We start from the raw sequence: 14,251 nt of genomic DNA, 5'->3' as shown, positions 1-14,251 counted from the left end.
GTATTTCGGCAGGGTAGCACGTCAGAGCGCTCTTCTCTACAATTATGAGTCTCTTCCTAATCCCTTTTATAGTTAAGTACCTACCACCTACCTACCTTACCTTACCAACCTACCTACCTACCTACCTACCTTATCTTAGATAGATAGATACCGAGGTAGGTACCTACTTAAGTACCCTGCCTTGCCTGTATACCTACTTCATTGTTTCGAAAGCGGTTCCTATCACCGCTATGTTCCCAAGCCGAGATGGGTATGCTTGTTTTGATCGCTGTATTACGACGACGATTGATGAACTGTCACGAGACTGCTATGAACCCAAAAAAGTCCCAAGGATATGTTCATCGAGAGTATTGGTTCTGTTGCTGCTCCAAGTGCTTGAATTCACTTAGACAGGTACCTTACCTATTTGGAGTACTCGGTCGACCAGTCCAAATCCTTGGCACCCGCCTAATTGAATTATTTCGGTCACCCACTGGGTTTACCACCTATACCCCACCCCACTTCACGGAGCTACCTGTTACAATGCTCCTTTGCAAGCATGTGTCTACAGTACCTTACCTCAACTCCCTAACTACATTGCCAATCAAAGATAACCGAGTTGATAAACCGCCAGAACCTTGAAAATTCTTTTGTGATTTTGCTGTTGCAACGATGTTATGACTGTTTTCTATAGATCTTGATCGACATAATGGATGACCTCTCGGGATTGAATTGGTCCGCCCCGGCCAACAACACCTCCAACAAGAAGCCGCCCATGAACCCATCGAGTGCCTACTCCTATCCATCTCTGCGCCCAACACCGTCGCCTCAACCATCCGGTCGCAACACGCCTCTATCGTCTCAGGCCTCCGGTGCGGCGGGGTTCAAGCCACCGGCGGCAGCCCCCAAAGCTGCGCAGGATAGCTTCAGCGGTCTGGTGAATTTCGGAGCTGCCAAGAGTACGGCCAACTTGAGCTTGCGCGAACAGCAGGAACGCCTCGAGGCTGAAAGGCGCAAGAAAGAGGAGGAAAAGAGGAAACAGGCACAGACGAACTACGGCGATGGGAGGTTCTTTGACACTCTAGGGTCCAGGTCAACGACACCCTCGTCGCAACCGGCGTTTGGGGGCCTGAACAATGGCAAGCCAGCAGCCGATTCCGAAGATGACCTTTTTGCCGCATTCAAGTCTACCACGCACGTCGACAACGCAAGTCACTTTCCCCCACCGGTCCCGAGGGGACAGACATCGCTTTCGAGAGGCTCTACGCCGGCAAATGCACCGGGTCTAAACTTAGGCAGCCCGAGTGCTTGGGAGCAGCCCACCGCCTCGAAGAACACATTTGATGATGACGATGACCCTTTTGGCCTTAGCGAGCTGAAACCGAAATCTCAGCCTGCACCAACCGTTGGGGCTGACGACGACGATCTGCTCGGTGACCTGGGCAAACCTATCGAAGAGGTGCGGAGAGAGCAGGAGGCCAAGGCCAGGGCGAAAGCCAAGGCAAAAGCGCCAGAACCAGAGCCTGGCAAGCCTATTGAGGATTCTGAATCAGACTCCCCGGGTGAAGATGGCCCTGTCAGGAAAACAGGCAGCGACCCTTTTGATAAGGCCGTTGCGCAAATTGTTGACTATGGTTTCGCCCCTGAAGATGCAAGGAGGGCGCTTACGGAAAGCGGGGCAGGCTTGAACGTACAAGCGGCTGTAAACTTCCTTTTGGACGATGCGCACAAAAAGTCAAAAGAGAAAGCGAGGCAGAAGCAGTCTCAAGCAGGACGCCTTAGGGAAGACGACGATCGAGCTTCATCTTCTGGGCGATCTAGGAACGCCAGTCCGGCTTGGGCGCAGGATGAGGGGCTGAGCCGCCGGGACAACCGGTCGCCGGGACAAGGAGAAGTAGACTTCGCGAAGCAGGCGACTGCGCTTGGTAACAGCTTCATGAAATCTGCAAATTCGCTTTGGAAAACCGGCCAAAAGAAGATGCAAAAGGCGGTGGCAGATTTTCAACAACAGGATGCAGGTGACCCAAGCCAGCCTAAATGGATGAGGTCTGCGCAACAGGACATGCACGGGGCGCCAGCAGAACGAAAGCGCACTGAAGCTGGGACCGACGAAGCGATGATGCTTGAATCTGGTGGTCGACCACCTCGGCGGGACGCAGCCAGCAGTGGCTCTTCTCGGAACCAGTCACCAGCGGTGCGGCCATCGGCTGGCTCTAGGACAGCATCAGGGGCCAATTGGCAGCAGGTATCACAGCCATCTCTTATGGACCCACGATCGAGAATCAACAAGCAGGAGATCGAGGAGCAGAGTGCTCAGGCGTATATCAGTCCCGCTAGGCGGAAGAAGGTAATACCTCAGCCCCAGCCAGAGTCAAGACCTCCGCCGGAGCCAGAAGCGGACTTGCTCTTTGAGTCGAATCAACCGAGTAGACCTCAAGCGCCCCCTACACAAAGGGCCGCTCCCACTGTTGCGAAAGTGCAAAACAATCCGCCTCCGCCTAGGCCACGGCCAGCACAGCCAGCCCGCCAGATCCCACCGCTTTCGGACTCTGCTCTACAGGCATCCACCAAGCATCGCCTCGAAGGAACTGCGCACTTCAAGCGAGGAGATTTTGCATCGGCTCACGCCTCATACGGCAGCTCTCTATCAGCACTTCCCCAGTCGCATCCTCTCGCCATCTTGCTGCTTTGCAACCATGCATTGACAGCCCTCAAGACCGGAGAGCCCCGCCAGGCTGTCGACGATGCCGATACCGCACTCAAGCTCATTGGGCCTGGCAAAGGCGAAGGCGAGACCGTCTCGCTTGGCGGACCCGAGAACGAAACTCGTGAAATGAAGGACCTTTACGGCAAAGCACTGACACGCAAGGCTGAGGCACTTGAGCAGATGGAGAAATGGAGCGACGCAAGTGTCGTCTGGCAGACGTGCGTCGAGTCTGGTGTTGGTGGTCCCACGGCCACGGCAGGTCGACAGCGCTGCCAGAAGGCTCTGGCGCCCAAGCCGAAGCCCAAAGCAGCCCCTCCTCGGCCCAAGCCGAAGCCGGCTGCGGCGTCCAACAAGAGCTCGGAAGCAGTTGTGCGGCTGCGGGAAGCCAACGCTGCTGCTGCACAGGCAGACGAGGAGAAGTTTGCACTCGTTGACAAGGTCGACGCGCGTATCGCAGCTTGGCGCGACGGCAAACGAGATAACCTACGGGCTTTACTGGGGAGCTTGGACCAGGTCCTCTGGGAGGGCAGCGGGTGGAAGAAGGTTGGACTTCATGAGCTGGTCGTGGCCAACAAGGTCAAGATTATATACATGAAGGCCATTGCCAAGTGCCACCCTGACAAGGTAAAACGTCTTTCTTTTTTTCTCCTTTCTTCCTTTTTTTTCTTTTTGTCTTTCATTCCTAAGCTCTCTAGATTTATTCATACAGCTACTAACCAACCTCCCATGGAACAGATTGCCCAAGACGCAAGCACTGAAGTCAGGATGATTGCTGGAACAGTTTTCGCTACTCTGAATGAGAGTTGGGACAAGTTCAAGGCCGAGAATGGGTTGTAGATAATGGGGTTTTCACGCCAGATATCGTGCAACTCCACGAGGAATGAAGACATTAAAACTGGAATTTGTTCACTTGCAAAGACAAGCTGCGGTGAAGAAACGGATGTTTGTTACTGCCGCCCTAATAGACACAGTCTAGGTTTTGATTTTCAACTTTGATGATCTCATGCAACAGACTCTACGCGTACTCGATAGCTGTGGAGTACTATTGCACTGACGGCTAGTTATGAATAGACTTTTAGACTCCGGTAAAATCCTTTCATGCAAGCTCCCACAGCTTGTAGTACGACATAGTGATATAGTGAGCAGAGCATGCATGCACATCTAGGGAGGGGGTTATCTGTCGTCGGCACCAATGAACAACACACCAAAGAACCCGTGCATACAATATTAGGTCCAAGGGGCCTATTTGGATGATATAAAATATTCGTTTCTTATTTTTATTTCATTTTAATCTTATCTTCGTATTTAGCTGGCCCACGAGGCCTTACAAGCCCAGACTTCTACGAACAGAGTCGCGAACCTTTTGCTCGTAATCGGCCCTGCGCTCTCGCCACATCTTTGCCGCCTCGACGTTGGCAGGACTCTCGTCGTTTGGCTCGGCCAGCATGCTCATGACGGAAATCAAGATCTTCTCGACCGACTGGATGGGAGACCAGCGCTCGGATGCGTGTTCGTAGTGGTTGGGGTCGTCACCGGGTGGGTGGAGGATGGAGATGCAGACGAGGCCGCTCGGGTAGACTGTTCATGTACATTTCAAACCCTCGTTAGTGCGGTACAGAAGCCAGCCAGCGACGTCTCCTTTCAATGAAGTGGCCTCTCCCATCACGTACCATTAGGATGCCATATTTCGCCTAGGAATTTCATCGTCGGCGGTGCGAGCGGGTAGTCTTTGGGGAAGCGCAGCTCAGCTGGGAACACGCCGCCCTCGAAGGGCGTGCCCTCGGGGCCCTGGATCATGGCCTCCCAATGAAGGAGGTCATCTTCGTTAACGGGGCCGGCGGTGATACCGTCCGGAGGGTTGTTTGTCAAGGCGCGGTACTCCTGGAGGAGCCGGCGGTGGGCGGTTGATTGTGCCATGGATTTGGGGGGTGATGGATGGGTCGCGGGTGTGATGTCGACAACCGTATTGCTTTCAAGAGATAGGGTAGGTGATGGCGGTGCGGGACAGATTGATGGGTTTGGGCGTCTTAGGGATCTCTTGGCACTTGGATTAGTTGCTCTTTGTATGGTAGTCAAATGATATTCTGATTCTTTTCTTGAAAAGGTGCGCAGCTATTTTATGGACCGAGTTGGACAGCAGGTTTCCTATTCTACAAATTCAATTCAGTCCAATTCGAGTAGCTTCCACTGCAGACATGTGGTCATGACGATGTGGGAGTCGGCGGGCACGACTTGTCTAGTATTACCTAGGAGTGACCAACAACCCGTTGTACCAGGTACCTGTCAGTGTCGGGCTAGACGCCCCACAACCCCCGTCATCGTTCACTTGACCAGACTTTCCAATTGCAGGGTAGAGCTACCGACAAGCGCGCCCGTGCTTCGGCTCAACAACTTGAAATTTCCCACCTCATGTCCTGCCAAACATGCCGCCCAGGTCGGTCCCCCCGGGCATCCTCCGGCCAACTAGGAGCCTGCAAAAAGCCATAGCAGCTCCGAATCCATCCATTTGTTTCTTTTGTTCTCATTCATTGGCCATCGGGGCCGGCAGGTCATCAACCTTTACGCACCCAAAGCCGCGGTTTGGCTCCCGACGCGATGAGTCCACAATTGCCGCCGCGCCCGAGCCAAACCCGCGCCAGGAGCTTCAGGGAGCCTTAACTGCCCTGCAGAGGCATGCGCCCAACTATATCAATATATCCAGAGTTGAATTGGCATTACAGGGCCTGCGTCAGGATGCAGGCCGAGAAGCTGTGCGGCTGGCTATCCTAGGGCTAGGGGACAATGGCTCTGCTGGTCGTGCTGCGAAGGGTTTGCTACGCTCTATGCTGGCAGACCCCCTCTCGACGGAGCAGGAGTGGGAACGGCAATTAGACCAACGGGGCGAATTGCGGCCCCTTATCATCCGAATCCGGCCAGAAACATCACAGTCCGACAGCGACGCGGCGAGGCCGGGTTTTGTCCGCTCGGCCAATGCCAGGGATAGTGCCGTCCTGGAGATCCGCGTATCGTCGCCCACTCTCAACAACCATGGACTGGAGATCCTTTTGGCGACGGTGGGTTCTGTCGCACCTCCTGGCCAGAACAACAACAGCGCCGTGGCGCTCGAGGAGGCAGCTCTTGCGCCTGCAATAGATATTCCGACTTCGAGCACTGGACGCTTCACCCAAATTGCAACGCCCGTGCACAAGGCTCTGTTCGTGGCCGATGGGGTTGCGGGTGCTTCGAAGATTGGATCTCTATCCGGATTAGGGTCTAAGGATGACATCGCGGGCGCTGTAAATCTCAAGTCATGCGCTGATGAAGACCTCGCCGGCTGTTCCTTCACGCGGGTTGATTTCGAGTCCGCCCGACAGGCGGTCGCTCTGTTCCGCGAGGACGTGGGCAACGCCATGGAATTCGAGGCTCTTTGGTTCAAGAGTAACGTTCCAGCAGCTAAAGATTGGCTGCTAAAAGGTGCTCTATCCAACGAGGATGGAACCACAAAAGCAGCTGTGAAGCAGCTTGTTGTCTCCATTCTCCGCAATGCCATTGTGCGGATTGAAGAGGACGAAGCCCTGAATCTCTCGGTGGCGTTACAGCGTTCTACCGCTGTGACGGAACTCAACTCGGCTCTAGCAGAGTGGTCTGAGGCTGCTCACTCGGAGCTACGAGAGCAGCTGGACGAGGCTTTTGCTGGTAGAAGATGGCGTAAACTTGGATGGTGGAAACTTTTTTGGCGCGTTGACGATGTTGGCATGCTGTCGTCCGAGATGATCAGCCAACGATTTTTGCCCCGGGCAGAACAGGGTGCTGTTTATCTTGCTGGCGCTATTGACGGGTCTGGGTTGTTTGGGAAAATGGGACAGACCCCCGGTTACCAGGTGCCAGCTCGCACGGCACCTGCTGCCGAGGCTGTAGTAGCCGTGCCAGACGCGACAAAATGGCCTGCGCATATTTCAAAGACGAGAAACTATCTCTTGCAAAAGAGTGTACCGGCGCTGCAGGCACTGGCACAGCAACTGCTGATTCAGACGCTAAGCACCACGACACTGACTACTTCCCTTGGCGTGCTCGCATACCTATCGGCATTTGGAGAATACGAGGCTGGAGCTATAGCAGCTCTCGGAACTGTGATTAGTCTGCGGAGGATGCAAACAAAATGGGAGACAGCTCGGGAGTACTGGCACGGGGAGGTCCGCGAGGAGGGTCGGAAGGCTGTAAGGGCTGTCGAGGCAAGTGTTGAGGCGGTTCTAGAGCAAGGGCGAGCTGGTGGTAACGATGCTATCAGTGCAGAGGAACTGAGGCGGGCCAGGGATCTGGTGAATACCGCCGGGGACGCACTTGAGAAGCTCAGGTAACATGGGCACAACTCGCCAATGTTGTACAACATTGTATATATGTATGCAAATATTAATCAGTCGACATAATGATTGGTTGATCACTGTGAATATTGAATTGTGCAGACATCAAGTTTCCTCAAAGCCTCGTAGTGACTTTGATCGTCTCGCCGCCATTGTTGGGTAACCTTTGTTTTCTTCTTTTTGAGTACCTGGGCATCGAGAACAAGCTGCGACAATGGCGACGAGCCATTCAAACACCCCACAACGCCCTGGAGATGTATTTCGACCCCAAACGAGCACGAAAAATGGCTTATCAGAAATCCCCGAACCCCAAGCGATGATAGCAGCTCATATGCCAACCTCGACCTTTTTGTCTATGCCGAAAAGCCAAGCTTTACCAGTCCGTCACCGCAAGCCAGACCACGCGATAAATATGCCACAGCTCCAGGTATAGCTTGATGGCAGGCACGTGATGGCCCGAAATCGACCCGGGGCGCCATGTGGAACAAATCGTCATTATCGTTAAAGAAGTGAGAAAACGGGGACTTTTTTGGTCTTTCTTGCTTTCCCCCTTGTTTTGTCTCTTATAAACCATAAAGGAAGTATAACAAAGAGAAATCACCTGTCTCCCCTGCCTCCCCTTCCACCGCCGCCACGCGCCCTGTTGACTGTGGCACGACCTCTGGCGAGACCGACACCGCGGCCGCGCACGTTGCGGCTGCGGAACATGGGGGCGTTGCGCAGCATGTCCGGGACAATAAAGAAGCGCACGTGGCTGCCGCGGATGTAGACCTGGTCCAGGTGGCTGACGCGACCGTCACGCGCCGTCACGGTGATGTCGCGGAGCTGGATATTCATGTTGTCTTCGGCTGTAACATAGGAAGGTCGAAGGATCATTAGCAAAGGTTCTGCGCTGTTTATTGGGCAGGTTCCCTCATGCGAGCTATGAGAAAGGAACAAGGCGGGTGTCTGGTACCATCTATCAGCTTGCCGCGGTAGGTCTGGCCGGTGGTGATCTCGAGGGTAATGATATGGCCCTGCGTTTGAACAAGTTAGTTTCGTGGAAGTGTAGGGAAATTGGATATGACGGGCGCAGGGTGCAGTCTGATTGCCCATACCTGAGCCTCATTGAGTAGCTTGATCGGGATGCCGATTGTTGAAGTCATGTTTGCGGTTTATCGCCGTCAGTCTCTTGACAGTGCTGTTCGACTCGACGGGTTGAAGGGGGGGTTCACGTCGCGGCGCGAAGCTAGCAGCCCTGCGTGCGGCGGGCTTCTACAGCTAGGGGGAAATTTTGGGTGATGTTCTGTGATGACTAAGCTGGTAGCCAACAACTGCCGCCCCACCCAGGCTATCACTGTAAGGTAGAGAGGTACTTTGGTGGCCCGTTGGAGATACCTACAAGTACAGTTACAACATATCCGAACGTATCCGGCCTAAACCCGTGGATCAGCAGGAGCTAATACACGCTGCCGCTTCACCGGCGATAGATATGGCAGAAAGGGCAGACAAGAAGCCCCCAATACGACACGTCGTCGTCAGCCTCGGTCGACCTTGCGATAACAACAAAAAAGGCTACTGTAGACAACTGATATGGGCTCCCACTCGGAGCTAAAGCCGCTATTTTCAGTGACGCTAGGTTCAGTGGGTCTCGCAATAGCGGCGCAAGCGAATCGCAAAATGCACCGCTATTTCGGGCAGTGCGGCTTTTGCAGCTCATTACGAAAACCCGAGGCCGTTGGGTGGTCGGTGCCCTGTTGTGGGATTTTCGACAAGACAACAAGCAGCCTCGGCCTACTTGAACCCCATAATTTCGCCCCCCGAAAAGCACCAGATTTGTATTATATAGAGCCTAAACCAGATAAGGAGCATTTGATTCAGGCATTCTGTTCAGTGGCGTAGGTGCAGTACAACCCCGGTTTCATATCAAGTCTGCAGTCATCGTTTGAGCATCATAGATTTTCTTGTTTCTTACTCATTACCTTGCATTGTGTGGATTTTCTGTCTTTTTTTCACTTGGTTTGTTTTACGGCTTCTTCGTCACTTTGGTCTCATTTTCTCCCAATTTATTCCTCTGAAAATCTTTTGGCACCGAGAGCAGAACAACTACATAACCTACTGCACAAGTCACAAAACACGCCGGCGCCCTTTTCAAAGGTCACCCATTTCGAGAAGTTAGTTGCTCGTAACCATTTCAACTTACAGTGACTGCACGCAAGACAACAAATTTCAGGCTGCCATCCAGCATGTCCAGTTATCTGGGTCGTCTCAACCCAATCCCGGGCTTTCCTGGATATTCGGGACCACACAAGGTCGGGACGGTGGACGTCGAGATACCCATCTCAGAGCTTCCATCACCATGCCCAGTACCAGATGGTGCGCAGGATATCCACACTATCCTATTTCGCATCTTCTATCCTACGAGCTCAGAAGCCAAAGGCAAGGAAATCACATGGCTACCCAACCCCCAGCGGCAATACCTGATGGGATATGGGTTCTTTATGGGCGCATCCCCTCTTCTCTCGAGTCTGGCTTCTTTTGTTCCCAGATATCTCCACTATGTCACAATCCCGGCCATCAAGAATGCACCTCTGATCAGTCCTGCAGCCAAGGATGGCCGCTGGCCTACCATGATCTTTTCTCACGGTCTGGCAGGGAGCAGAAACTCTTACTCACAACTGGCCGGCTCACTTGCCAGCCATGGCGTCGTGGTGATATGCCCGGAGTACCGTGACGGTAGTGCCATTGCTACAGTTGTCAGAGACCCCGTGGCTCTCTCGGAATACCAGGGAGGACTGTTTGCTCAGAGGCCGCGGTCTGCTGGGGTTGTGTATAGAAACTTGCCTCACACGCCATCAAGAGAGATATCGGAAGCTCGCGACGCCCAGCTCCGTGTCAGAGCTTGGGAGACTGGCTTATTGTACGAGGCGCTGGTCAAGATCGACGAGGGCAAAGCAGAGTCCATGACCAATCTGAACACCAGCACGCCTGCAGAGGCTTTGTCCCGCTTCACAAACAGATTAGATGTCCAGGAGCCGGGCAAAGTCATTTGGGCTGGCCACAGCTTTGGCGCTGCAACGATAACACAGGTTGTCAAGTCGACGTACTATGCAGACCGTCCCCAGGTGAAGAGCATAGCCAACCCGATATTCGCAGTCAAAGAATCGGCCAAGATCCGCCAGCAAATAACAAACCAGTCCGTCGCCATTCTGCTGGATATGTGGTGTCTGCCCATGATCTCCCCAGACCAAACGGCACTGTACAAACTACCCCTACCCTGCTACGACGTCAACGCCTCAAACTCCCCAGGGGGCAATGCACTGCTGGCCGTGGAGTCTGATGCTTTCTTCAAATGGACCGAGCACCTCCACACCAAGGCCATGATTCTCTCCCCGTCCCCAACGGCTGTGCCTCCCGTATCCGCCTCTGCATTCGACGAGCCGGGATTCTCCAGGCCGAGCTGGTTTTACGTCAAGGATAGCGCGCACATGAGCCAGTCAGACTTTGCGGCCCTCTTTCCCTGGCTCGTGAGGCGCGTCTTTAATGGACACGCACCCGAGCGTGTCGTGCGACTTAATCTGCGCGCCGTGCTGCAGACCCTCCGGCGGAACGGGCATTCAGTCGCGCCCACCTGTGCCGCTGATCTTGCTGACGGGGACGAGCCTACCGTCGCCAAGGCTGCAGCAGCGGGTGGGCTGGAAGATGATCCGGCAATCCTGGATAGCAAAGTTGCCGACTTGAAGGCGATCGATGCTTGGACTCATATTGATGTGGTCGGGCTTGGCCTGAAGAGTGCGGCCGCTGCGACTCAGACCACCAATGTGGATGAGAAGTAGAAGCGCAACTTCAACTTTGGTATGATATTTTCTTGGCATTTTCCTCTTCTTTTCTACAGTTTTGTCGCAGCATTCTGTTTTCCTCTTGTATAGCATGGTTTAAATGATAGACACGGAGCATGGCGTTGGTTATATTAATATACATAGAACTAGAGAAACTTTGGCTTTGGCAACTGAAATCTCTCTTTGGTGCTTTTCTAGCTCTTAATGGGGACTTTTGCGGTTGTTATTGTTGTTTTTATCGTCAGGGTGATGTTTGTCAGACTTTGTAAGTAGGGGATGAGACGGTTGCTTCCGCCGTCTCTTGAGGCCCCTGACTCCCCCTTTTCTCACCGACAGCCTCACTTCTCCCGCACAGCAGAATCATTTTGGGTCAATGCAAGGAATTTCTTATTATATTGTCTACACGCTTGCCATACACTCTCATACGTCAAGCTTACGGCCCTCAACCTCCAAAACAGTCTTAAGATGATCAAAGCCCAGCTTCTCGCCTTGGTGAAACGCCAGTAGGTTACTCGTCTTGAGCACATTTCTGATCTGCCTGCCGTTGAGCTCCAACCTGGCCAGCCTCTCGATGTCATCCGAGGTGACGGTGTGCTTGCTCTCAGATCTCTCATCGGCATCTTGCCTCTCCAGAAACCCGGTCCAGACGGTTCGCCTCGCGTCAAAGTTGAGCGGCGGGTACTCGAGGCTGAGGTGGATACGTGATTGGAAGGCCTCATCCATGCAGTCGACCCGGTTAGTGGTCAGGAAGAGGATACCTTCGTAGTATTCCAAGGTGCGGAGGAAAATGCCAACGATGCGGTTCCGGTCTAGGTCTGTGCTCGTACGTCGTTCCAGCACGATATCGCACTCATCCAGTAGCAGGACCGCGTTCCACTTGGCCACCATCTCGAGAACCTGGAGCAGGTTCATCTCAACATCCCAAGACGTCTGCCCGAGGTCGTCGGCGCTCATGACGTAGAGTGGCACCTGCATCTCCTCCGCCACCGCCTCGGCGGTCAGCGTCTTGCCGATACCGGGCCCGCCAGAGAGCAGCATGATGATGCCCTTGCCCTTGCCGGCAATCACGTCGTCGATCTTGTCCTTGTTTTGGGCCTGGCTGCGCGCAAACGCCAAGATGAGCGACTTTTGGCCCCGCGGCAGCACGAGGCTGTCAAAGGCACGGTCGTTGAAGCACACCTCAGACACGCTGTCGACGTAAAACTCGAGCCACTTCTTGCTCTTCAGGGCCCAGCCCTTGAGCATGGGCGTGCAGAGCAGCAGTTGCTCCTCGGTCAGCGGGATGACGGGCTTGAGGTCCTCGATAAGCTCCTCCTCGCGGCGCTCGCCGTAGTCGTCGTAGCTGTAATTCTCCTCGACGTTGTAGTCGCCACCGTCCTCTGCGTCGAGCTGCGCCGCGCGGGCCGCCTGGACCTTGTTAAGCGACTTGAGCGAGCTCTGGTGGTTGGGGTTCCACTTGCCGTGGGCAAAAGCGTCGATAACAATCCTCGATTCCACCGAGATCTTTGACGGGCCCCACTTCTTCTGCTCGATGGCCTGGCCCACGTACATCTTGTAATGGTAGCCGGCCAGGGACTCGAAGAGGCGGCCGCGGGCCACAAGCATCTCCTTCATGCCCTCAGGGTCCGCGCTGTACTGGAGCGGGCAGCACGCGAGGTCCTCGATGGGCATGGTGCCCAGGAACGGCGTGATGAGCTGCTGTGCCTCGTCGTAGCCGAACTTGGAGCCGTCCCAGTCGACTCTGTCGCAGGTGAGCTGAAACACGGGGCCGAGGCGGCAGTGTTGGACGTACTGTCCCTGCTCCAGCCGCATCGCGATGGGGTGGCCGTAGCGGCTGGCCAGGACGATGCAGCCCGGCTGGAAGATGGTCCAGACGTGCTCGTAGGTCACGACCTTGTTGGCCCGATAGTCCTTCATGGCCTCAATGACATCGTCCAGCTCCACCGAGAGGATGTCGTGCAGGAGCTTGACGTGAGCGCGTGTCGCCTCGTCATACTCGTCGTTGGTGAGCGCGCTGGTCAGCTCTGCCCAGCGGTGCACAAAGGGGCGGAAGGGTGCTGAGAAGGCGAGCCTCTGCATGGTTGTGGTTACGCCTGGGTAGTCCTCTAGAACATCGTGAAGCACCTTTTTGATGAGAGGACTTTGGATGACGATGCTGTCGATCTCGAGCTTCTTTCGAGAGTCGTAGCTCTTCTCTTCAGGTAGGGTTGGCGGCCTGTCAGGAACCTGCTTTGCAACTCAAATCGCTGGGCAGTACTCGGAATGACCTACTGTTTCGCACAAGAATGGCAAACTTCATCGTCTCTGCGTTCTCGGCCGCCTCCTCTAGGTCCTCTGGGTACTTCTCGGTCCATGTGAACTTGTTGGGTTGGTTCTGGTCCCATTTCTGGTAGAGATCCTTGGTTCCGCACACCATGCCGACGATGACCTTCTCTTCCGACTCTTCGCTCTTCTTTTCACCATCCTCCTGTTCGGGAGATTTGGACTGGGAATCTGCGGCATCGCCCTTCTCGGAGCCCTCGACGGGGGTCACTATGACCACCGAAGAAGTCTCTTCGTCTGCAGCCAGCTTATCCGACATGGTGATGTTTCTCTTGTTGCGTCGACTGAGGCTGTATATGTGAAAATAATGGTATGATGGTGGGTTCTTGTCTAAAAGAAATCCGGTCCCTTTTGAATGCGAGAGAGAGCATGAAAGAGTGCGTGGTCTGAAAGAATGCTCATTTGTCAATCTCTGGTGAGACTAGAGCCGTTTAAATGTGCGGAGCGGTGGACTCCTTTTCCCAAACACGAATGCCTCGTACGCACTATCAAATCAGAAGACGATGGAGCAGCATAGCGCACCCCAAACCCAGGCGCCAAGCCCCCGCAGCCTGGAAGCGTCAAGCGGATCAGACCGGCTGCAGTCAGCGGGCTATGCATTAGCTGAAAAAAGAGGGTCAAATAACCCTTGTTTTGCCAGTGGGATAGGTTAGGTATCCTACCTGAACAGGTCTGGCGCGTTTACTATCTGCTGATGAGTCCATTCGGCGAGACGGGAACCACCTAGGATTACACACCTACCTTACGAATAAGTTTGTGGAGGCCTCGACGCACTGGGCATCAGCCATTAATGGTGAGAGTATTCGGGACGTGATCAGCTCCTTGCAATTATGATTGAGGGCAATCTACAGACAGGCGTCAAGTTGCCTGTTGGTTGTGCATGCAGTGCTCGGCTCTGTTTTGGCACCTTGTCTTTTACTGTGATTGCCTGTACTAGCGGTCTGACGTACTTTTGGTCATAAAGTCCCTTGGTCCCAATTTTGTGCTGCGCCCCCAAATCGGATGCTTTGTGACTCCTACGGCTAAAAAGCTCACTCCAAGCTACAGTACAGTACCTTGGAGTTTGCCAATCAATTACAAGTTTT

At 54.1% G+C, this 14,251-nt stretch overlaps 6 protein-coding genes across 6 annotated transcripts; 3 read left to right on the top strand and 3 right to left on the bottom strand.

Moving 5' to 3' along the window:
• The first annotated feature begins 515 nt into the window (after positions 1 to 515).
• On the top strand, positions 516 to 3,795 carry MGG_04080 (uncharacterized protein). The gene is made up of 2 exons (XM_003719710.1): positions 516 to 3,310; positions 3,422 to 3,795. Exons 1-2 carry the CDS (start codon positions 689 to 691, stop codon positions 3,521 to 3,523), a joined length of 2,724 nt encoding a protein of 907 aa, XP_003719758.1. The 5' UTR covers positions 516 to 688; the 3' UTR covers positions 3,524 to 3,795.
• Positions 3,796 to 3,906: 111 nt separating this feature from the next.
• On the bottom strand, positions 3,907 to 4,886 carry MGG_04081 (ubiquitin-conjugating enzyme E2-18 kDa). Its single transcript, XM_003719709.1, has 2 exons — positions 4,357 to 4,886; positions 3,907 to 4,264 (listed from the first exon to the last, which is right to left on the bottom strand). The coding sequence occupies exons 1-2, from the start codon at positions 4,601 to 4,603 to the stop codon at positions 4,011 to 4,013; spliced, it is 501 nt and encodes a 166-aa protein (XP_003719757.1). The 5' UTR covers positions 4,604 to 4,886; the 3' UTR covers positions 3,907 to 4,010.
• A 159-nt stretch (positions 4,887 to 5,045) lies between these two features.
• On the top strand, positions 5,046 to 7,211 carry MGG_04082 (uncharacterized protein). The gene has a single exon (XM_003719708.1). It carries the CDS (start codon positions 5,110 to 5,112, stop codon positions 7,021 to 7,023), a length of 1,914 nt encoding a protein of 637 aa, XP_003719756.1. The 5' UTR covers positions 5,046 to 5,109; the 3' UTR covers positions 7,024 to 7,211.
• MGG_04083 (small nuclear ribonucleoprotein Sm D3) lies at positions 6,990 to 8,215 on the bottom strand. Its single transcript, XM_003719707.1, has 3 exons — positions 8,124 to 8,215; positions 7,982 to 8,042; positions 6,990 to 7,874 (listed from the first exon to the last, which is right to left on the bottom strand). Exons 1-3 carry the CDS (start codon positions 8,169 to 8,171, stop codon positions 7,624 to 7,626), a joined length of 360 nt encoding a protein of 119 aa, XP_003719755.1. The 5' UTR covers positions 8,172 to 8,215; the 3' UTR covers positions 6,990 to 7,623.
• A 518-nt stretch (positions 8,216 to 8,733) lies between these two features.
• On the top strand, positions 8,734 to 11,341 carry MGG_04084 (platelet-activating factor acetylhydrolase). Its single transcript, XM_003719706.1, has one exon. It carries the CDS (start codon positions 9,252 to 9,254, stop codon positions 10,839 to 10,841), a length of 1,590 nt encoding a protein of 529 aa, XP_003719754.1. The 5' UTR covers positions 8,734 to 9,251; the 3' UTR covers positions 10,842 to 11,341.
• On the bottom strand, positions 11,137 to 13,586 carry MGG_04085 (uncharacterized protein). The gene is made up of 2 exons (XM_003719705.1): positions 13,116 to 13,586; positions 11,137 to 13,039 (listed from the first exon to the last, which is right to left on the bottom strand). Exons 1-2 carry the CDS (start codon positions 13,423 to 13,425, stop codon positions 11,265 to 11,267), a joined length of 2,085 nt encoding a protein of 694 aa, XP_003719753.1. The 5' UTR covers positions 13,426 to 13,586; the 3' UTR covers positions 11,137 to 11,264.
• Between the last annotated feature and the right edge of the window lie 665 nt (positions 13,587 to 14,251).

Source organism: Pyricularia oryzae, chromosome 6 (assembly GCF_000002495.2).
Source record: "Pyricularia oryzae 70-15 chromosome 6, whole genome shotgun sequence".
Taxonomy (NCBI): Eukaryota; Fungi; Ascomycota; class Sordariomycetes; order Magnaporthales; family Pyriculariaceae; genus Pyricularia; species Pyricularia oryzae.
This window is presented reverse-complemented; position numbering and strand designations above follow the sequence as displayed.